We start from the raw sequence: 24,703 nt of genomic DNA on the forward strand, positions 1-24,703 counted from the left end.
CAAATGTAGAGGAATTATAGTTTAGGAATAAATCATTCAAAATCATTGACACAGGTGGCCTGTGGGTAATGATGGGCACCACCACTGGTGCAGTGTTTATAGGAGGAATGCAACCTACATTTGTGAGTGTGTTTCTCCACTCTGGTTGTTATGAAATTCTTATCAGTATAGGGCAGAGATTGAAACACTTTTTCTGTAAAGGGACAGATAGTAAATATTTTAGGCTTGGGAGCAGATGTAGCTTAAGTGGGTTCAATCCCTAGTACCTCCTAAAAACAAATAAAAAAGTAGCTGTCGTTGGGGAATGGATGTAGCACAGTGGTTGAGTGCCTGCTTCCTGCATATGAGGTCCTGTTTTCAATCCCTGGTACCTTCTAAAAATAATACATATAAAATATATTTTAAAAAATGTAAAAAATATATAAGGCTTTGTGGTCCATATAATCTGTCATAACTACTCAACTTTGCTATTGTAGAATGAAAGCAGTACCATAAACAAATGAGCATGACTATTCCAGTACAACTGTATTTACCAAAACAGATCATGCTCTAGATTTGGCTTATGGACTGTAGTTTGCTGACTCCTTGTATAGGTTATAAAAAACCTACCATTTTCCTGATTGAAAAAATAGTAAAAAATTTTTAAAGTGAAAAAAATTGCCTTTTAATTGAATTAAGGGAATAAACATTAGGAACATTGGGAATACAAGTTTTAAGAAACTAGTTATCCAAAACTGATACAATTGATTTTACTCTTGTGATTTTTCATCTTCCTTAAAATATATTTAAAATCATTATATTTTAAAATCTGAATCCATTTTTTTTCCTCTTTATTAGTAGGTCACTTGGTTTTGTTGAAAGAAGAGATTGATACTAGTCCAATCTGTATATTCATAAATGCCCCTACCTATGTGTAGGCTTACATGTACACACACACAGATTCTTTATACATGCACACATACATAAAGGTGTGTTCATGAATGTATTTTTATGATATGTTTAATTGTAAAGTTGATATACATAAATCAATTTTTAAAATGAATTTATTCAAGAAAGAACAGCTCAAAGAAATAAAAAATATTAGAAATTAAAGTGACTTTTTAAACTTTTTATTGGTTTTTATTAAAAGCCATAGTTTAACTCATAAATTCCATTGCCATTTTAAAACTGATTTTAAATTAAAGTATTGTCTTTATTTTGAGTCAATCTGTGTCCTTTTCTTGGACAGTTTCTGCCTATCCATCTATAAATTAGCTGTTTTCTGTGCCTTCACTTTTTTAGTGGAAGCTGGAAATAGAGCCAGTATTGTTCCTATAGTCTGCAAAATTGTGTTTCCATTGTCAGTAAGCTATGTACAATCTATTTAATAGTGATAAGTTGTGGTTTATCTTTGTACTCTTCCTAGTGTCATGAAAATACTAGGTAACTATTGGAAGACATGTAGCAGGATTGTATTTTTCCCTTATGATTATGGATAGTCCTGATCTGTGGTCATTAAATGTTGCGTGAATTTTGTTAGCTAATAGGAAAATGTCTACCAGGTAATGAAGAGAAGGATATTTAATGACTACATTTGGTCTTTTTTTTTTTTTTTAAGACAGGTTTTAAGCCAGGTCCCTAGGTACTATTTTCCCCCATATTGATTTAATCTCATGACAACAAAAGGTAGTGAGCAAATATATAAAGGACTATATCTCTGCCAACATATATGGCACTTGAGCTTATATACATTACTGCCATACATTTTTCTATCATTATCATGATAATTTTTCTCTAGGTGTGAAAGCGTATAGCCTCTTTTTCTACCCAGAATGTGAGCCTCAATAAATTAGCCCAGTTTTCTCTATCTTTTATATTCCTCAGAGATCTCTATTACCATGTTGTCCAAATAGTCACGATCTAATAAGTACTCTTTTGGGTTTCAACACAGCAAGTAGTTAATTTTAAATGTTTTAACAAGTTTTTGAAAGTTGTGCCTACTGGTATTGGTTTGAAGGGGGAAAGCACTTCAGTATGTTAATGTTGGTAAAAATGAATTAGTAACCTTTAAAAAAAAATAGAACATTGTGTAGCTCTATGAGGAATCAGATTTGAATCACAAAGTTACTGAGCAGTTAATCTTAAATTTACTTCATAAGTCCACATAGAGAGTAGCAGGGAAATCTCTGTTTTTGATATGATAACAAAATAAGTGGGCCTAAGCATGTGTTCAGGTAGGTGTGTATTTAGAAAATATTAAAACGAGTCATGGTTCTGTTAGGTTTTTTCAACCCTGGGAGGCTGAAACTTGGGAACTGATTAATGCCTCTCTTTTAATATTACATTAAAAGAGAACAGAGTATCCAAAGGGAAAGGAGGAGTTGCTTTTTCTCTCCCTTCAGTAATTTGTCCAAGTTATTATAAAGCCTAGGTCAGGGACAGAAACAAGTGCGCCAACTGCTCTACCATTTATGTTGGAGATTACTTTTAAAGGCATAGCATTCCCTAACCTTTGAACATCCTGTTTGCCGTGTATTACTGAATTTTAGCTAAATGGTGAAATATGGGTGGTTTTTATGAATTGTTTCCTGTTCAGATGAGAGATCTCCTGCTGCTCAATATGTAGACCTGTTGCTGAACCCCGAGCGTTACACTGGCTATAAAGGGCCCTCTGCCTGGAGAGTGTGGAACAGCATCTATGAAGAAAACTGTTTCAAGTAACTGGGAGAGGGGGGTGCCTGGGGAAGGAGAGAATGCTAAGGGGAGAGGGAGGGTTATTTTCAACTGGAAAAAAATTACACAAAAAGTCCAAAAGGTTTATGTTTTGTGCTTTGTTTTTCAGGCCTCGATCTGTCTATCGGCCTTTAAATCCTTTGGCACCCAGCCGAGGTGGGTTTTTCATACATTTTCATGCTTTTTAGAGATTATTTACAAAATGCTTTGTAACTAAATTTCCTACTGAAATTTTTTTCAACTATTTTATATTTTACTTAATTTGAGTGATCAAAAATATAAGATTAGTTCAGAGATAAGACTTAAGATTTCTGTACATTTTATAATTGCTATCATTTATTGAGTGCCTACTATGTGCCAGACTCTGAAGTAGTAGGAGGTTTATGTAAAATAAATCATAATGTGTGAGTAATCCAAACATTTTAGAAGTTTCCTGAAGATCTCTTAAAAATCTGATGCCCATGCCCTACCCCATACCAGTTAAATCAGAATTGGACCCAGTCATCAGTGTTTTTTAAACTTCCCAGATGATTCCAGTATGTAGCCAAGTTTGAGAACCAGTGGCTCATAGCAGTGCTGCTCAAGCTAAGTGTGCATATAAGTCACTTAGGAGCCTTGTTAAGAAAGATTCTGGTTCTGCATGTGTTGTGTACAGCCCAAGAGGCTAACAACCTCCCCGGGGATTCCCAGGCTGCTCTTCTAGGTGCCACACTTAGAGGAGTAAGGATGCAGAGCAGGTTAAGGAAATTTGATTGCCTTCAGTGCTACTCTAGACTTGGTCTGTCTAGTAAGGACATGAAATGTGGCTAGTATGAAACCAAATTTAAAATTTTAATTAATTTTAGTTCATTTAAATTTAAAACCTGAAGCAATGTAAAACTTTTTTCAATTAAACAGAACTTGATTGTTTTGGTAGGACTACGTTTTATAGTTAATCTTTCCCTCACTTACAACAGTAGTGTTTATAGTGCATATATATTTTTTACTTTTTAAAATATGGCTATTAGAACATTTTAAATTGCATATATGGCTTACATTATATTTGTGTTGGACAGTATTACAGTAGACAAATAAGGATTATTCAACGTAAAGTAGTTGGACACATCCTCAATTTATTCTCAATTAGGAACCAAACCCTGGTAGCAACCCTGGAATTGACCTGCCATTCCAAAGTTTTTTGTTTTGTTTTGTTTTAAGATTTATTTACTTTTCCTCCCTGCCTCCATTGCCTGCTTTCTGTGTCCATTTGCTGTGTGCTCTTCTGTGTCTGCTTGTATTCTCATTAGATGGCTCCAGGAACTGATCTTGGGACCTTCTGGAGTGAGAGAGAGGCAATCATTCTCTTGTGCCACCTCAGCTCCCTGGTCTTTTGTATCTCTTATTGTCTCTCCTCTGTGTCTCTTTCTGTTGCATCATCTTGCTGCATCAACTCTCCATGTGGGCCAGCCCTCCTGCGCAGGCCAGCACTCCTGCACAGGGCATCACTCTGCATGGGCCAGCTCGCCACATGGGCCAGCTTGCCTTCACCGGGAGGCCCTGGGTATCAAACCCTGGACCTCCTATATGGTATACAGGAGCCCAATTGCTCAAGCTACATCTGCTTCCCCCAAAATTTTCTTTAGAGCAGAATTAGTTTAAGACATTGAATGCCCATGTCTTGATGTATAGCTTTAGGCCTTTCTGAGAAACAAATATACTTGGAAAGTTTGAATGGATGGACTACACTCAGGTGCTCACTCTATCACAATGTGGCAAAATATTTTTCCCCAAACTTGTGCCAAGACTGCCTGGGGAAGAAAATTGGATCATGGAAAAGGCATGCGTGGATTGTTACCCTTTGTTTCTTTTACTATTTTTACCTCATAATTACTTTTAAAATATAGCTTAAATATTAAAATAACTGTGAAATTTAGAATACTCTTATTTAACTTTTTTGCTTAGCACTGACATGATCCTGTTCCAGTCTGGGGTATATGTATAAAATGATTTTTCTTATAAAAATGGAAACACAAGCTTTTGTTATCTACTTCTTACCGTGTAGTATATTGTGTCCATTTTCTAGGTCATAAAATATTCTTCCCAGCCTGCTTTTCAATGGCCTTATAGTATCTCATCATGTGGATATATCATAATTTCTTTAAATAATGGCCTATTGTTGAACATTTACATTATTCCATAAATATATTTTTCATAAATGGGGTTATATTGTTCTTTGACCTGCTTTTTTCTCTAATAAAATATTAGCTATAATGATCTTTACATTTCACTGTATGTAGATCATCTTTTTTTATTTGCAACTTAAAATATTTTAATTCCACAAAATTTTCTAAAAATTGAAACAATAAGGAAGCTATATAAAGTAAAAAGGAAAAAGACCCCCATTCTCTTCTCTACATGCTTCTGATCTAGTAGTATGACGTTTGAGAGGTAGCCTTCAAGATCTGTTCTATGATTACTTACTTTTAAAGCAGAAAATATTATTCACTCGATAAAACTAGCAAGTGTTAAGTACTTCACTACACATATTATGATAAACTAGAGACAAAGTGTTGGAAAGGTGAGGCAATGAAGGAAGGCACTATATAGAAAAAGATAGAGGGAAGAGGAGAAAAGAAGAAAAAGAAAGAATAGTGAAAGACGAGGATGACAAGACTAGATAAGGGAGAGAGAGAATGGGTCCCAGCTGTTACTTGAGTAGTCCGGGAAGTAAAGTAATTGAACAGTTTACTAATCCCGTAGGCTTGCTATCCCCTCTGAAACCGTTGTCAGTTAATGGTTTCTTCCACACTATTCCTGAGTCAACATAGCTAGGCATTTAAAATGGTTTTTTCCAACAGTTGAGCACAGAACCTTTTTTCCAAAAATGACATGTTATATCATTATCCTACATATTAAGTTGATAAAGGCAGAACTGCTGTGGAGCCTTAGAGGCCAGCCTTCTGGCTTCTAACTCATTTCTAGGCAGCCCTGAAACACTGCAGTGAGGCTTTCACCAATAACAATTTGGAGAGTACTCAATAAGAGTATATATAAGATATATATGTGCCAAAGAACGGTCATTTAAAAAAGAAAAGTATTCCAGAGTGGAAACAGGGTTGATAAAGTAATGTTTAAAGGAGTGACTTTGTTTGTTTGTCAGTTAACTTTTGGAACTAGTGTCTTTATGACAATATTTAGTTTCTATCTGAGGTTTTATTATGCTTTATAAAACCTATGTAAAAATTTTGTACTCCTTGACCTGTATTCTTTTTATATAAAACTTTATACTTTTTTATTATTATTTTCTAAGATATTTAGATTACATAAATGTCACATAAAAAATATAGGGGATTCCCATATGCCCTACTCCCTACCCCTCCCACATTTTCCGACATTAACAACATCCTTCATTGTGTGGTACATTTGTTACAATTGATGAACACATTTTGGAGCATTGCCATGAAGCATGGATTATAGTTTATGTTGTTTTTTACACTCTTTCCTGCACAATTTTGTAGGTTATGACAAGATATACAGTGGCCTATATCTGTCATTGCAATGTCATTCAAGACAATTCCCAAGTCCCGAAAATGCCCCCATATTACACTATTTTTCCCTCTCCCTCCCCTTAGAATCTCCAGTGACCACTGTCTCCACATCAGTGATAAAAGTTCTTCTGTTGCTAGAATCACAATATGTCTATAGTAGAATAACGGTAAGTCTACTCAAGTCCATCGTTCATTCCCCAATCCTGAGGATTCTGGGCTGGTGATGCCCACTCTGCCTCTAATTGAGAGGGAGCTTACATTTCATGGGGCAGATGGATGCGACTATCTTGCTTGCAGTTGCAGGCTCTCTTCCTTGGGATGGTCATTGTCCATCATCTCCTTGTTTGTTTCCTGGGTGAGTCCAATGAACTGTAGAGTAGGTGTTGCAACTCTCTTGAGATTCAGGGCCCTACTGGCACATGGACAGCCCAAAGATTTAGGTCTCTGATAGACACCTATCAACTATAGTACTAACTATAGGTTCAAATAGAAGGGGCTGAGGAGCCGTGTGTAGGAAAAGCACAACTGAGTCCAACTCTGTCACACTGGGGAGCATAAATTCGAAAGTAGGGCCCACTGGCAGGGCACCAAACGCCTGAGCTGTCTACCCTGCCTGTAGCCCTCAGGAGTCCTGCTATTTGAGACAATATTTACTTTGGCAATGAGATCCTGCTGAAACGTGCATAAGCATAATCTCTGGAATGCCCCCCTGACAAACAGTAAAATCTCTTAGCCGTATAAACTCATTTGTCTTTACCCTTTCCCTCTTTGGTCAAGGTCTTTTTCCATTTGCATTGCTAGTTGGTAGTAAGCTGTCAGTGCCAGGGAAGCTCATCCCCGGGTGTCACAGAAGGGTTACAGCTGTGGCAGGGGAGGATCATTGGAGTGTGCGGTGTCATGGGGAATGCATGGGAGGAGGTTCACCTGGGGCACACTTACAAGGCATATGAATGTATTCCCCATCCTGGGGAGCTCTGCCACCTTCGCTAATGGAACAAGAATCCCCCAGGTACAGGGGTAGTGACTAATGATGGATGGACCGTTGACAGGCCCTTGATTGTGATGACTGAACTTATGATCCTTTGCTTTTGAAATTAAATTTAGCCTAGTATAATAGGGTACTTAAGAGATACCTCCTGAGCGCTTGTTGTTCAAATGTGGCCTCTTTCTAAGCCAAACTCATCATATAAATACATTACCTTCCCCCAGCACGGGACATGGCCTGTATTCTTAATAAAAAGTCTTATTTGCCAGGATGATGAAGGTTCATGGTAAAATTAAAAAACAGTAAGTTTTAGTCCCATATTAAAATAATAGAATTGGAACCTGAGTGATATAAGACATTTTCTAAAATCCTTTCTATTATTTTCTCTTTCAGGAGAGGATGATGGTGAGTTAAAATTCTTGTGTTTGTGTTTGCTTCAAGTATAGAGGAGATGATTTTAAGGATCAAAATTTGATTTTTCTCTAATTCAAAAGTATTTCTGTTAATTTCTTGGGAAATAGCTACCAATGAAGTGCCAATTAAGAAAGAACAAAACTTTCAGAATATAAACTTATCCTGTGTTACAAAAGTGTACAGAGACCATTTTACCTAGATGTTTTAATATAGAAGGTTCACCTTCCCAGTTCTCCATTTTCTGGTTATTATAATCTACTTGATAGGGTTTTGGAAATGGAGAGAACTTAAGATAAGTTTACTAGGTAATTTGTTTTGTTACCCTATTTTCATATTGACTTTGAAATTTATAACCTGAATTATCAATATAATAATCTGATAAACAGTAATATATCAACCATTGGTTACTCAAGGTTACTGAATGAATATGGGTCTTAAGATTCCCCCAAAGAGTCAAGATAATTATTTCAAATGGATGTCTATTTATGTTCAAGGGCATTGTGAAGGATAAAAACAACTATAAAACATGAAGTCTACTCTCTAGAAGCTGACTATATATAGCAGGAATGAGAACCCCTATACTTAAAGATAAGTAAAGTATGATATACCTATCAAACAGTGGGGGATGTATCTCTTTAGAGGTGGAGCAAGAAATATCTTACTGGAGTGATATGGGAAAGCTTTTTAATAAAGGAGGTGGCATTTGAGATGAATTGTGAATAATGGGACATATTATAGGTCAGTAGAAAAGGATAGTACGTGCTTGGAGGAAATAGCATGAACCTATGAGTACTTAAGAAAGGAAAATCCAAATATGTTTGGGAAGACAGTAAGTAGACCCTGTAGCAATAGGAGAGACTTTATACAAGGGTAGTTTGATTTAGAAAGCTGGATAGAGGCCAAATTCTTGAGGACCTTGGGAGCTAGATTTTTCCTGTCAGCAGTTAAGATTTTTGGAGTAAATGAGAGAGAATGATGAATGATCCTCAGTAAGTATATATTGAATGAATGAATTCATAAGAAGTGTTTGTGTTGTTCTGCAAAGGTTGAAAACTCTCAGGAGGTGAGGTAATCCCCACTATCTAGTTTATTCCCTTCATTACTTGTTCAGTTCATCTGTTTTAGGTTTTTATTTTCATGCTTTTCTCAATTTAAAAAAATTAATAAGATAATCCATAGGTAATATAGGAAATACATTAAGAGTTTTGACTCTTATTGACAGCCATCCTTTTATTTTTGTTTAACTTAGAAGAACAGTTTTGGAACAAGAATAGTTCTTTTAACATTAATACACATATAAGCCAATATTTTATTCGTTAACTTTTCTGAGGAAGTGTCGTGAAAATTCAGTGATTTCTTATTAGCCCTGGTAATTTAGTAGTCTGAGATGATTAAGGAAATATACCTAGCATTATTGGCTCAGGAAAAATGGAATCATTAATAATTGGGTTTTGTATTAATTATACTATTTTTTTCTAGACTTTTAATGAAGTGTTATGGTTATTATCAACAAAAGCAAATTTAAAATTGTTAAACTGTCTCCCACCATGCTTTGAGATATTTAAGCCTTCTGATAGAAAGGATTTATGTAATAATTTCTCAAAATTTTCAAGAGTCAAAATGTCATTTCTAAGAACTTTCTCCAAAAGTTACTTGAATTACAATTATTTTCTAGAACCATATGCCTATTTTTCCACTTCACATGAAGTAGTAGACATTTCTAGAGATAGTCTGTCAAAATAAATATTTTACAGACCTAATTTATTCTAGTTTATAAATAAATAAATGATAAAAATTTTAAACCAATTCTTTGTTTTTTAGGAGAATCATTCTACACATGGCTAGAAGGTAAACTTAATGTCTCTGATTTAAATTTTTTCATTTCTGACAAAAGTATTATATTTTTGTACGTTTTAGAGTTTCATTACCTAGACAACCAATTTTGACAGTGTTTAGAAGACAACATGTATTTTGAGGTTAGTTTTACAGTAAAATTATTTGAAAATTTTGAGGAAATCAAACAACCAAAACCAATGTTATAAAAATATACAGGCCAGAAACTGTCACAAGGTCTTCACAACTGCTTCTCTAGTCTTATTTGCATTCTCTGTGTAATACTCATGCAAACTACTCTTCTAGTAACCAGCATACAAATATATTTTTAAAGTAGAGACATTCCTTTTGTCAGTAAGTACTTTATTATATAAAAAATTGAGGGAAGGGAAATTTGAATTCAGAAGTTTTTAAACATGTTTACACATATTACTGTAGTCTGAACGTGTTTAATTAAAGGATAAAGCAATCATAAATCCCAATGTATTTGATTCTTTTGCATTCTCGTATTTTCCAGTGTTGAAAATATAAAATGTTAGGGGAAAGCTGAAATATTCTAGGATTTGGGTTAAATCCTAGATATAACTTGGATTAAATAACTGGATATATGATGCTTTAAAAAATTTAACTTTACCAAATTGCCATTAGTTTATGAAAGCAAAGTTAAAATATGCTAATGAAAGATAAATAAGTTGAATGATATAGGAAAATTGATATTTCATAGCCATGACCTTATAAAAAATGTAGAGTTGAATTAAGTAATCATATTTTTAAATGTTTGTTGTTAGCTGGTCATGCTATCTTATGAACATGATTTCTCCTTTTTAATGAGCTATGCATATAATGGCCATTATTAAAGTGAGCATTATTGATATGCAAATACTGTTAGAAGTTATATTGATAAATAGCCTAACGAAAAGAAAAAGAACTTCAAATCTGATCATTTTGCTACTTGATAGAAGATTTGACTAAAAGTTTTATTAGAGGAGAAGTTAGTACTTAGTGTTTTATTAAATTTATTTTTATTTTTTGTATCCCTTGTTATCATAAACATTCAAAGTTGGCCGTATGCTTTTAGGCAGAAGCTATAAAGTAGAAATTAAAGTCAACCTTTGGTTGTCCATCCATGGCAATTAGAATATTTTAGCAAGATTTCTGAATTGGGAAATGAGATCTCAAAAGAATTATTTTTTCCTGTTAAAAGTAACCTATTTCAAAGCATCTATGATAGGGCATAGAGTAAATTGAAGATATAAAAAATCTTGAAAAGATGCAAAGAAAGCCACATAAATACTTGTTTATACATTTTAGATCCCCCAAGTACATAAATGAGATTTATTTTTTATTTTATTTATATTTTAAACAAAGCAATTTTATTGATACATGTTAAGAAAGCATACAGTTCATCCAAAGTGTACAATTGGTGGTATCTGATATAATCACATAGTTGTATATTTACCACTTCAGTCATTATTAGAGCATTTTCATTATTTCAATAATAATAAACAAAAACCAGACAAACAAACAAGAAAATCCTTCACCTTTCACTCTTTCTATGCTTCTCCTTCTGTACATAGCTGCTGTTTCTGGCTGTTCTTGCACCATTATTTATTAAGCAGTTTTATTGAGATATATTCACATACCATACAATCTACCCAAAGAGTATAATCATGAGATGATTTCTTACTTTCTACTATGAAAGGCTTATTTTCCCTTTTGAGGAGAATGTTAAAAAACAAAAAACTGTTAGGTAATGAAGGAGGGAAAAAGCTAATTTTTCTGCATCTAGCGACTTCTTACTTTACTTTTCTGAACTTTTCTTTAGTTTAACATTTTTCTATGAAGATTATGTATTACTTTTAACATAAGAGAGTCTTTTTAAATGGAATTGGGTAGGAGAGAATGGTGGTATTATCTTGACCTCTATTATAAGTTTTTAGCAAAGATTGTGGGTTAAGAAAGCAATGTAAAATAATCTTTCATCATATTACTGAACTCCATCTAATATCATTCTACCCACATTGTAAATAGTCAAAATGTATTTTTTTATTATTTGAAATTCCTAGTTGACACTCTCCAAATTTTTGTTCATTCTAAGTGGAACATATAGTTAAATATAATTAAGGAATTTCAGGGTCCAGCATTGGATTTAGAGGAAAGAGGGGAACTGAATTCAGTCTCTTCCTCCTCCACTGTGAAGTAGGTTCAAAGAAAGAACATGTATAGGGGAGGATAAAGGCGATGACTTTTGAATTGTTAAACTAAAGCACTGACTTTATAATTACATTATCTTTAATAAGTTCTTAGCCTAAACAAAAAAAGTTCTGTTCTTTTGGGCAACATGGGAATTGCCAACTGCCATCCAGCATTTGGACCTCCAGTAGCCCAAATCTTTTCTATCTTACTCTGCATTAAGTATTCATCCTACTCAGTTAACTTGATTCTGAAACCAGAATCGTATTTTATTTTCTAGTGAGAGAATCTCGATATAGTTGTTTTTAAAAGTATTCCTTGATTTATGTTTAATGCCCTTGAATCTTTACTTTAAAAATAAAGCCTGCTATATTGAATCTTCTTATTCAGTATTTCTGTTACCTAAATATGTGTGATTTCTTTTTCAATATTTTTTTGAATAGGTTTGTGTCTGGAAAAAAGAGTCTTCTATAAGCTTATATCAGGACTTCATGCTAGTATCAATTTACATCTATGCTCAAATTATCTTTTGGAAGGTAATCAGATTTTGACTTCTGTTGGTGTAAAAGTTATTGGGTGGGAATACAAAGTCTCTATTGAGTTTGAAAAAATGCCTATTCACTAAAAGACTGTAAAATATTTCTCTTTTCTTTAGAAACCTGGGGTAAACCTAGTTGGGGACCTAATATTAAAGAATTTAAACGCCGCTTTGACCCTGTGGAAACCAAAGGAGAAGGTCCAAGAAGGTTAAAGAATCTGTACTTTTTATACTTGATTGAGCTTCGAGCTTTATCAAAGGTGGCCCCATATTTTGAGCGCTCAATTGTCGATCTTTACACGGGAAATGTAGAAGAAGATGCTGACACAAAAAGCCTTCTATTGAATATCTTTGAAGATACAAAGTAAGATTTAAGTATCAATCATCTGAAATGCTCCATGCTATATTTTAATGAGGTAGTTCTTGACATACAACAAAAACTCCTAAATATTAGTTAGGCAAAGGGAGAATTAGAAAGAAAATGGTTAACATAGCATCAGCATTTAAAAAATATTTCTAAAACTGTTGACTTAAAGCATCTATACAGCTTTGTTGCAGAAACTTTCAGTCCTGTGGATAGGTTATTCTTTAAATATAACTTTAAATTTTAAATTTTATGTAGTATCATAATTTAATGCTATTTTTAATACTTTTGCTACTACTTTTATATTCCTCTGGTAACTGTTTAAAATCACCTGGCATCATAGATGTGTTAGCATTAGGATATTTACCTAAAGGAACATTATCCTTATTCTCTACAGTTATATTTTGTTGTTATTAATGCATGATCTATAAAACTTAAGTTTACTGGTTGTTAAAGTGTACATGGGAGAAAAGTTGGAATAAGGAGTGTTTATAGTAAATTATTCATTGAATCTTCAAAGAATGTTAAGAAAGTGTTGCAAATTTTCCAAATTGTTTTTAGTCAATTTTTAAATTATTTTTTATCATGTATTTTCATTAAAACATTAGTCTTATGAATTATAAAGTCATCTGTATCTTGCTTTAGTCCTTTATTGAATAGTTTCTATGTGAACTGTTTTTCACCTTCCTTGCTAAACCTTCATAAGAGTAAATAATAAAATCGGAATATTTGTTGGATAGAAAATTCTGCCTGAGCTCTAATGCATAGTACTTGGAATATTCATCTGTAACTTATATTGTCATTTCATCAGGTCCTTCCCCATGCACTTTGATGAGAAATCCATGTTTGCAGGTGACAAAAAGGGAGCCAAATCATTAAAGGTAAAAAGTTCTTGATTAGGGGACAAGGTAGAGAGCAGTTTACTGATTGTTTTAATCTTATTCATCTAAACACTTTTTTTCCCAGTTCTCAGCTTGAAGTTGGGCTGAACGGATTTTACTATAAACAAAAAGCCTTCTCCATACTTTGTTCTCAGTTCATTTCTCCTTTCTAATTTGTCCAACTGCTTAGTGAATTCTTAGTCATTACTATGACCATTAAGTATGACCCTTTTATATGGGTCTTTCTAAAAGGTAACATTGTTTTGAGATAAAACATATTGAACATTTTCGTTTTCTTAGTTTAAAATCACAGTATTTTTTGTTGCTTTGATATGTCTTTCAGAAGATCATCAGCTGTTAGCCACTTTGAGGACAGCAATAGTACATTTTACTAAAGTTTACTTTGTGGAATATTAAAATTTTTTAAGCTATTATGGTTTTTTTCTTATGGATTAGTATAAAAGGCAAAATATCTGTTAACCTGTAACATCAGAAGGAGAATGTATCTTAGGAGCATTATCAAACCTCACAGTAGGAGTTCTTTAATTTGTTTTCATTGGCTTATAGTATGTTAAGGAATAAATTGTACCTTAAACAAGTTCATAAAAGTATTTGAAATTGACTGGCAAATCCTCTTCTAGTATAGGTCCACCATCTTTTATATGAATCCAGAAATCCTAAAAGTTCCCAGAAATGAATTTTTCTTTTTTTGTTTGGTGCTAGTTTAGTCTGTTAGCAAACTCTGACTTGCACTGTTCTGAATATTTACAGTCTTTAAAAAAAAATCTTCTTTATAGGAATATTCTTATATTTTGCTGCAGAAACATTGTATTTATTATAGGGCATTGCCACACACATGAATGGAATGTTTTATAATATATAGTGTATCTTTCTAATGTCTGAAAAATACTGAATTCTGAAACATTTGGCCCCAAGATATTTCAGATGTGGATATACTAGAACTAATAAATGAACACCTAGTCATTCTCCACTGGTAGGAGTTTCTATATATTTCTGAAATGAAATATGTAATTTGGCCACAACTGTATTTTAGTTTTGGAGTTGGCTTGTTTTACAGTTGTTTTAGAGGCTTATTATTATTATTATGGTATTTAATACAATGCTAATTCATTTTTATAGTGCTTCCTGTTTTCCAGGCACTTACACAAATATTTTATTTTTGATCCTCAAAATACCCTAGTATAATAGATAAGACAAATGTAATTATGCATATTTTTATAGAAGAGGACAGTGATACTGAGAAAGGCCCAAGGCCTCACAGCTTGCTTTCAACTACACATTACTGGAAATTTTGTTTGCTATTTTTCAAGGGTTTATAAGAGAGGCTGTCCATCTTTCCTTCTGTTCCAGTGTACATGAATTACATGAGAATGGAGAGCAAAGGAATTTTTGTGTTCTATTTATATTGTCTTTGTCTTAGCCAGGGTATCAATTCCTCTCAATGCTCTGGGCAGCTGGGCAGGGCTTGTGGTGGCCAGAGTTTTCAGGTTACTTGCCTCCGGCTTCATGTGATAAAATATTTGCTTCAGTGCAGTAAAGTTATTTTTATTTTCTGTTTTCATGATGGAAGAAAGAGTCAAACTTTCTCTTAGCCAGTGTTAGCCTCAGGTAAGGTGAGAGTCATAGGAAAACATTCTCATTGGCAGGAGAGTCTCCCCTGTGTTGGAAAACGAGCATAGCAAAATATAGGGATACAGGAAGCATCTCTGTAGAATCTTCATTAGCAAGTGTGGGCAACAGTAAGGCCACACAGCTTGTATAGCCCCATGATCATCAGTTTTGATTGAGCACCCATTTAAAACAGAGTGTGATACGATGATATAAAAATAATTATTCTAAAGCTAGCTTTCTGATTTAGACTTCATACAAAGCAAAAAGAGCAAAAAGAAATATAAATATATTTCCCATTCGTTATATGTAGTTACCAATGGAAGCAACAGGTTAAATTCCTTAAAAGGAAAGGCCATATATTACTTTTTTTTTTTTTTTTTTTTTTTTTAAAGATTTATTTATTTATTTAATTTCCCCCCCTTCCCTGGTTGTCTGTTCTTGGTGTCTGTTTGCTGCGTCTTGTTTCTTTGTCCGCTTCTGTTGTCGTCAGCGGCACGGGAAGTGTGGGCGGCGCCATTCCTGGGCAGGCTGCACTTTCTTTTCACGCTGGGCGGCTTTCCTCACGGGCGCACTCCTTGCGCGTGGGGCTCCCCCACGCGGGGGACACCCTTGCGTGGCGTGGCACTCCTTGCGCGCTTCAGCACTGCGCATGGCCAGCTCCACACGGGTCAAGGAGGCCCGGGGTTTGAACCGCGGACCTCCCATATGGTAGACGGACGCCCTAACCACTGGGCCAAAGTCCGTTTCCCCATATATTACTTTTGTGTCCCCCACAAAAGTGTATAGAGTAGTCCCTCAGTAAAAAATTTATTGAATACGTGGAATGAATTTCATACATTTCCATTAATGTCAGTACTTTATGCCAAGTTATGTGACACAAATTCAAATATTTTGTTACTCATTATAGAAGAACACAGCTTATTCATTAGTAAACTTGAAAACTTTTATTTCTTATAGTTCAGCCAAATGCAGTTTGATTCTAAAAGTCTAATTTGAATTAAAATATTTTCCATACTTTAGGAGGAATTCCGGTTGCATTTCAAGAATATCTCCCATATAATGGACTGTGTTGGATGTGACAAATGCAGATTATGGGGGAAATTACAGGTATGTGTATTGTCTTCTGTTTAAAAATTATTACAGTAAATTTTTCCAAAAGTTTTTTATTAGAACGTCCTCATTGCTCACTGAATTAGAGTTTAGAAATAGGCACGTCCAAGGTGTGGTTTTTCTATTTTATTGATGAAAATTGAATATTACTAGGCTCTATGTGTTATCTGTATATTTGTAAAGATGTTTTTCACATTATCCTATGTTAACCATTTTGGTTTTATCGTATCTGTGTTTCTATTTGCATAATCTCAAATTCATTCCTGAAGTGGGTGGTTATAAATATATTAGTGTTTTATATACTTACCTAAAAGGTGAAATAAAATGATATAAAAGGTCTTAAATAACAAATTTTGCTTATTGAAATTGTTTCTGTGATCTAAAGAAGGCTATGTAGTTATAAAATAGGAAAGCTCTGCTAGGCAGGTCTATTACCCTATAAAAAAGGAATGTTTAATAGTTTATCTTATTTTCTTGCAAAAATAAGAAGTCATAGAAAATCAGACAGATTTTTGAATGGCGGCAACATTGAAGTATTTTTTTTTCCCCTCTGGTGCCAACTGAGAAATTATTACATGTAGGTGTCCTAATAGTCTCTGAGTTTTGAATTGTTAGGAGCTATACAAAATGGTTTTAATGTTACAAATTTAATATTGTAATCCTAATATAGTTTTTATGTTAAAAAAAGATAATTTGGTAATTTGGAATAGTATGAATGTGCCCAACAAATGTTAATCTATTTAGGTTTCCTTAACAGCTTAGTAAATTTATTATATGCATAATCTGTGAAGAAGTAGAAGCTATTTTTGTTATGTCAGAATTATTCCTCTTGGTTAATCCATATTCTTTATTTTTAAAATTAAATTTGAACTGTTTAAGCTCTCTTTTACATTTTAAAGGACATTTTGTGTAGTTTAACATTTGGTGAAAAGCACAGTTTGAATTTTCAGATTGTTACCACAGTGACTGTTATTTTAAACCTTTATAGTTTTTATTATATAAATTTAATTATAAGCTTATTCCTATTTTCTTTAGACTCAGGGTTTAGGAACTGCTCTGAAGATATTATTCTCTGAAAAAGAAATTCAAAAGCTTCCAGAAAACAGCCCATCTAAAGGCTTCCAACTCACTCGACAGGAAATAGTTGCTCTTTTAAATGCTTTTGGAAGGTAAGAACCATTTTCACAGTGAAGATATTTGATTCTCTTTTTGGTTAACTGCAAAACTCAGCTTATTTGCTAAACCAAGTTTTTGTTTTGTTTCGTGTGAGAAGAGAATATGTTATCATAACTAGACTCACTTGACGTAGTGTGTCCTTAGTGCTGACTAGTCAGTTTCTCTACAGGAAAAATGAACAGTTCCAGTCTCCACTATTTCTCAATTTCCCTCCTTAATTTTGTAGGGAAAATAGCCTAATAATATTCTCTTTACTCTGGGTTATAACATGTTCAAGTACAATACTAGGAGTAAGAGAAGTTTGGTTGAGAACATAATAAAAGGAAGGTTAAACCCTTCAACTGTTCTTAGGCTGAGGAGAAATTTTTCTTTCACTCATTCCTACCCTAGTTTTTTTCATTTGCTTGTTTGTTTATATCACACTTAGTTTCAAAAATAATTTGAATCTGCCTACTGAGATGCAGTACTAACTGAAGAATATAGAACAGAATGGTTACATAAATAAGGAGCAGCTTAGCTTAATCTTTGTTTTCCTATCCCATGGAAAACCAAATAAGAGTTTTTTCTTTTAAAGCTCTTTTAAAATATTCATCTCTCTTTTCCTGATCATGAAAGTAGTCTGTGGTCATTATAGATATGGGAAAATATATGAACATAAAATTAAAAGATAAAAATCACCCAGTCCCTATACCTATGGCTATTTTAACATTTGATGTCTTTTTAAATGTATTTTTTCTATATATATATATACACGTGAAAAACATACATACATATGAATGTGCTTGTGTATATATACAAAGTTGAGATCACAGATTTAGTGTATTCTCCTATTATTACTTATAATCATTATCCAATCTAAAAATTTTTCATAAGCATCATTTTTATATGTATATGTCACTGTTGACGTAGCCATTCCCCTTTTATTAGACGTTTCCATTTTCTCACTTTTTGCTTATTTTGCTAATGCTAGTTTGAACAACCTTGTACGTATTTCTTTATCCAAATATCTGACTAACTTGTAGGATAGATTCCAAAAAGTTATTGTTAGCATCTGTAAGTTTTAGTAAGTTTTTGTAATCTTGCTAACGGGTGCCCAATTGTGATCAAGAAATATACTTGTTTATATTCCTGTGTTGCCCTGTAAAGGCATCCTTTGCTACAAAATCCTAGCCACTCGAGTAGCATCTTTTTAAATTTTTGCCACTTAGAATAATTGAACAGCATTGTCTAGTATTGTTACATTTCTCTGATTACTACTAATGTTTTTAAAACTTTTTTTTATTAGAGAAGTTGTGAGCTTACCAAACAGTCATGGATAATGTGCAGAATTCCCATGCATCATCCCTCCACCAATACTTTGCATTGTTGTGGGACATTTGTTACAGATTATGAAAGAACATCATCAAAATATAACTACTAACTATGGTCCTTACTTACGTTTTATGTATTTTTCTGTTTACCCCCTATAATTAACACCATGTATTAGTGTTGTACATTTGTCCATGAGAGAACACTTTCATATTTGTACTGTTAACCACAGTCCATCATCTACCACTTGGTTCACTGTGTTATACAGTCCCAAGCCTTGTATTATCCATCCCAAGTGTTCACTTAGCAACTCTCACTTTCATCACAGAGTTGTGCAATTAACTTAATAAATTTTTCAATGTTTTCCTTAGTCCAAAAGAAAAAGTCTCATATACCTAATTATTGATCATTAGCGTTGATATATACTATCTTTGACATTATACATGAATATTACAGTATTGCTGTTGATAGTCCATAAATTAATTATATTTTTTTCTTGCATCACTGTATTCTTACCACCTTGTACTAGTGATATACATTTGTTCTAGTTCATGGAAGAACATTCTTGTATCTGTACTATTAACCGTAGTCGTCATCCACTTCTGCATTCACTGTGTATTCAGTCCCTAGATTATTCTCTTTCTTTCAATTGACATTTTCACCCCTAGGCTACTGCTTTCAGTCACAATCCCATTTATAAACCAGCCGTGTCTGTTATACTTACTAATATGTGTCACCATCAGCTGTATCTATTTCCACACTTTTACAGTTAAACTAATTAAAAATTCTACATACATTAAGCATCAGAACCTCTTCTAAGCCCTCATCCTATCTCCTAGTAACCTATACTCTAGATTTTAACTCCATGTTATTTATGCTTCATATTTAGTTGCATAGTAGAGAGACCATACAATGTTTGTCCTTTTGTGTCTGGCTTATTTCACTCCGCATCATGTCCTCAAGGGTCATCCATGTTGTCATGTGTCCCAATTTCATTTCTTACTGCAGCATGATATTCCATTGTATGTATATACTGCATTTTGTTTATCCATTCAAAATTTTGATTACTAGTAACATTTTGTCCTTATTCATCTGAAATTTATTCATCTCAACTTTCTTTTTCTTTAAAAAATATTGTTAGATTTAACTTAAATCCAAATGAATTTTTTCCTGGCGTGTATGAGTGTGTGATATGTGCATTCAACTAAGGATATAATTTGAATTTTATAGTCAGTTTTTCCAGTTCTATCAAAATAATCTATCTGAATTAATTTGAGAAGCTTTCTTCATCATATATTAAGCTTTTATTTTTCAAGACTTGTTTCTTGTCTTATCTATTTTCTTGAACTATTATTTTGCCAGAAAAAAAATTTTTATCTGCAAATAAACTATATGTCAGAATCCTATTTTTTTAAAGTTATTCTTGAGAATTTTAGAATTATTTTTGTCAAATTACAAGAATAGTTCCATTGGGATTTCTTTATTGGAATTGCTTTAAAAATTATATTTAATTGGTATTTTTATTCTGCCCACCCAACATCATATTATATATATATAAGTAATTTTTATATATTTCAGTAGAGTTAATTTTTTCCTCATATAGAGTCTGTACATGTCGTTTCCTTAAAGAATATTATAATTTTTTGTTTGTTAATGGGATCTCTTAACTTCATGATATCTTCCAGCCAATTATCAGTTCATTTAAGTAGTGAGTAATGGTTTTGGCTGCACAAATATACAAAATTACTGCGTTCCACTTTGGGGAGTTTATACATTAGTTTTTCTTAAGTCAGTTCTCCATTTGACATCCTATTTGGTACAGTTCTTCCTCCACTAGGGCCACCTGGCATAGTGTGTGTTGTGTATTTCTAGTGGGCAGAGGTGGGATGTGCACTGTCTTTGGCTCTGGCCACTGAATCCTGGTATATGTGGTATCTTTATCTTGAAAGGTACTAGCTAGACTGTTTTGTTGATTGTGAAAAAGTCTTTCCTTCATTAACAGCCAATTAGGGATACTTTAAAAATTCATATCGAACTGTTTATTTTCCAGTGAATAATATGACATTACTGTATCTGCTGGATGTGAAAATATTTTATGCCTCTCTAGGGGATAAGCAGTGGGTGGATGTAGGTTATGCTGTGGGACTTGTCATATCTATCATTAGAATAATCAAGAATGTTGAAAAAATATTGAGTAATAAATTATGAGGTCTGGAATGCATCTTCAGGAGAAAGACTTTGGTCCTTTTTACTGTTATTCACTTCGTGCTCACATTTCCAATAAAGTATCCCCAGGAGCAAAAGACATACTTGCAGTTATGAATACTTTGTATGGTAACCTTTGAGTTTTTTGATCCTCTCCATTTTGTGTCAAAACCAGACTTTGAGTGTGCCTTTTTTCATTCTGAACACATCAGCTATTTACTAAGCTCTCTTTTTTCTTTACAGGTTTTGGTTTCTTTCACATTATATTATGGTCTCTTTTACATAATTATTACAGTAGACTTTTTTTATAGGCACTTTGAGGTGCAGCCTAAGATTTTATGCATTTATTTTGTTTAACAGTAATAATATTCTGGCTTTTTAAATAATTAAAATCTGTTTCAAACCTTTAATGTTCTGAGGAATAAAGACTTAATTTCCTTTTAATCCCAATTTGTGAGGGTAGGAAGAAATTTTTTTTTTGAGACCACAAAGAGCAAGATTTTTTTCAGAGGCTGTATGTCATAACAAAGTTTATGGGTTTGGAGATTAAATGAACCTGATTAGAACCCACCTAACTAGCTTGATGATCCTAGAAAAATTTCTTTATTCATTTGGGCTTCAGTTTTCCTAAAATGTGAAATCAGAGTTAATGATATCTACTTTGTAGGATTTTTAACGATTAATGACACCATGTATGTGATGTGCTCAGAATATTGCCTCACATATCCTAAGTGCTCAATAAATTATAATTTTTCTAATTCCAAGTACTTAAAGAAAAGAGTTTAATACTGCATATTACATCATCCTAAGTAACAGGAACAAGAAACGTTAGATTTTTATTGTCTGGATCCTGGATTGTACATAAGGATAATTGAAGTTACAGAATTATTTTTGCGTTCTACAGTTGTAGTTCTGGGCTCTGAAGCACTTCATTAATTCATCCCATAATCATTTGTTAAACACCATAAATATTGAGCAGGACAGCGCACAGGATTCAGCAATAGACAAACAATTTTTATAATCTTCAGGAGCTAATAATATAAAAAAAATGTAATGTGTTTAGGGGGCAAGGAAATAGGAGTGGTAATTTGGAGAAGAATGTGCAAAATGAACTTATAAGACCAAATGTAAATGATTTGAGATTCTGTATTATTAACTATTCATACCATTGCTCCCATCATTAATCTAGAATCTACTGACGATAAGAAGTAACTGGCTTCCTTTGCCCATTCTAAGCTAGGACCAAAGAACCATAGCTCTGTTCCTAAGAAGTGACTAGCTTCCTTTGCCTCTTCTAAACGAAGACTTAAGAATCATAGCTCCATTTTGCCAATCTTTAATTTTAAAAATTACAGTAATACTCATTTAAAAATGGAAGTTTCAATGTTCAGTGTTTTATGTAGCTTTTTTATTTAGAGTTCGCTTTCAGATTATAACCCATTTGAAAATATCAACAATTTGAAATATGTATACATCATATTATCTGTACTAATATGCTTTTTTTTTTCTATTCTTATATAGGCTTTCTACAAGTATAAGAGAATTACAGAATTTTAAGGTCTTAATACAACACAGTAGGTAATATAGACTTTTACATGTCTAATTAGAGACATAAAGTGACTTTGTGAAGCCTTTTAGTCTTGGACATTCAGCAGAAAGAGACTAATCTTCTAAGACTTCAAGAATTCTGAACTCTTAGAGAAAATTCAAATGCTCACTTGAATATTTATTACCCTAATAGATTATTATCAATTAGAGATGTTTATAAATGAACATACTTTTAAAACATGTAAGTTATACTAATTCTGTTTAATTTCATGTGTTTCCATCTGTTGAATATTCTGCTATTCCACTTGTTTAGAATTGGCTTTGTCCTAATTCTATTATTCTTTATTTCCATTTGTCAAACTTTTAATGCCCGTCTCCATCATAATAATATAAACTGTCTGCTGTGCAAAAGGAGAACTAGGGAACAAATGTTGCTTAGGTCTGGTATCAGTGATAAAAATTTTTCAATGATTTTTACTATATTTTTAACCTTGCCTAGCTCTGTGTGTCACCTTAGATGATATGGAACTGTCCGTGTAATGAATAGCCCTTTATATGTATAATTGCAGAAGTTATTCAAGAATCTCCAAGATTTCAGTTTCCCTGGGTTTTATTTAAGCTTTTTATTTGCTGTTGCTGTTTTGTTTTGCTGTAAAGGATCTGCCCTCATAAAGGTGATTAAGTACTCTGCCCTTTGCCTCCCAGCTAGATTTTACGGATGGGTAGAGTGCTGGCTCAAGAGTATTCTTAGAACCTACAAATCAGTTTCTTTTGATTTTGTCTTACTTTGACCCTGCCCCAATTTTAGAAATTTTCATATTCTTTAAGGTAACAAAAAAAGTTGCATAAATATGCATTACTTCTTAATAAAATTTCAATGGGATTATATGGATTTTTAATGCCAGCTAAAAATATTATATACACAAACTGCTATTTTAAAGTAAGCATTTTTATGGATTTTACTTTAGAATACAATCTATGCAATCCTCTAACTCTTGATCTTATTTTCTTTGGGTAGGGTATTTAAGCAGGTAGATTGGGTCAAGTTTCCTTTAATCTCCTCTCCCCACCTTTCTTTTCATTTTAATTCATTGTATATAAATAGTACTTTGTGTGACTTATACCAACAAATGAGTCATGAGTACTAAACACTCATTTTCTAAACCTGGGGTTTAAATATCCTTAAACAATATTTAAAATACTGATTTTTTTTAAAAAAGTGTTGATATGTGATTAATTTGGAAGGATGCATCTGTGTAGATGTAATGCGGGTAAAAAATAGTCTTTCCTCAGACTCTTTAGTCTTTTACAAAGTAAATAATAAGTGCTCTTAAACCCATATTTATCCTGCCAAAGTCTGAAAGTGTTCATTGATTTAATGGAGTAAGTTATTTTCATTTGTATTGAGCTTGATCATCCCTTTTTAAAAAATATTAAGTCACCCTTGGGAAGCTATGGTTGGGGTGAGTAAGATAGCACTAGAGTTATTTACTTTCTCATCTAATTTCTAACTTTTATCAACTCGAGTTTTGTTGTTGATGTTAGTGGTATTTTTTTAAGTTGAATAAAAAAGGCTAATTTGATTGACACCTCCACTTTTTTTTTTTTTTAAGGGATTCAAGTAGTGTGTGGTGGGGAGGAGGCTCTCAAGGCAAACTTGTCTGAAAAGTGAATATCTAAATAATCTAGCTGTTCAAATTAATGAGTTATTCTTAGTGTTCAGAGTTTAAGAAAATGTGAAAGTTTTGCACTTTGTCTACTATTGTCTACTGTTATTACTGTAAGTTTAAAGATCTTTTTGGTAGTGTTACTTCACTATTTCCTCTGTTAAAGATAAAGGCTATTATTTAAACTTATTTACCTGAGTAAATCCTTGGTCATTTCCATTTATTGCTGTTTTAAAAAAAAAAAAATTGTGATTTGTTTCAAGCTTAGGAAAAAAAGAGTGTGTATATGTATTTCTTAAATGACTGTGTACACTGTAAGAACCTTTGTTTTGTGAGCCTGGTGATGTTTTATGGTCCTTGTTATATAAACTGTTTTTCCAATTCACGTATCTTTTGTTGTGAAGTGAAAATAGAGTACTGATTGCATTGTGAAATGCTTGGCTGGTAAATATCTCTTGGCATTTTGTTTTTATCTTATCACCTATTTTAAAAATCTTGCACTTGATAATATACCTGACAGAAATGATTGTACCAGCTGATGAAGTAATGAAAATGAAGGAAAATATTCCTTCCTTCAATGGCATGAGTTTATTTTTTTCTAAAGTAGCAT

The 24,703-nt window shown here is 33.0% G+C and overlaps 1 protein-coding gene across 1 annotated transcript in view; it reads left to right on the plus strand.

The window, feature by feature from the left end:
- ERO1B (endoplasmic reticulum oxidoreductase 1 beta) overlaps nucleotides 1–24,296 on the plus strand; it is a 63,463-nt gene extending 39,167 nt beyond the window's left edge. Inside the window, exons 7-16 of the mRNA XM_058309501.2 lie at nucleotides 2,576–2,696; nucleotides 2,822–2,868; nucleotides 7,618–7,629; nucleotides 9,460–9,486; nucleotides 12,108–12,200; nucleotides 12,320–12,566; nucleotides 13,378–13,447; nucleotides 16,100–16,186; nucleotides 17,225–17,358; nucleotides 22,400–24,296. Of these exons, the coding sequence (XP_058165484.1) occupies nucleotides 2,576–2,696; nucleotides 2,822–2,868; nucleotides 7,618–7,629; nucleotides 9,460–9,486; nucleotides 12,108–12,200; nucleotides 12,320–12,566; nucleotides 13,378–13,447; nucleotides 16,100–16,186; nucleotides 17,225–17,358; nucleotides 22,400–22,460 (899 nt within the window). The 3' untranslated portion in view covers nucleotides 22,461–24,296. The remainder of the gene's footprint in view (nucleotides 1–2,575; nucleotides 2,697–2,821; nucleotides 2,869–7,617; nucleotides 7,630–9,459; nucleotides 9,487–12,107; nucleotides 12,201–12,319; nucleotides 12,567–13,377; nucleotides 13,448–16,099; nucleotides 16,187–17,224; nucleotides 17,359–22,399) is intronic.
- Nucleotides 24,297–24,703: the final 407 nt, after the last annotated feature.

Source organism: Dasypus novemcinctus, chromosome 13 (assembly GCF_030445035.2).
Source record: "Dasypus novemcinctus isolate mDasNov1 chromosome 13, mDasNov1.1.hap2, whole genome shotgun sequence".
NCBI lineage: Eukaryota > Metazoa > Chordata > Mammalia > Cingulata > Dasypodidae > Dasypus > Dasypus novemcinctus.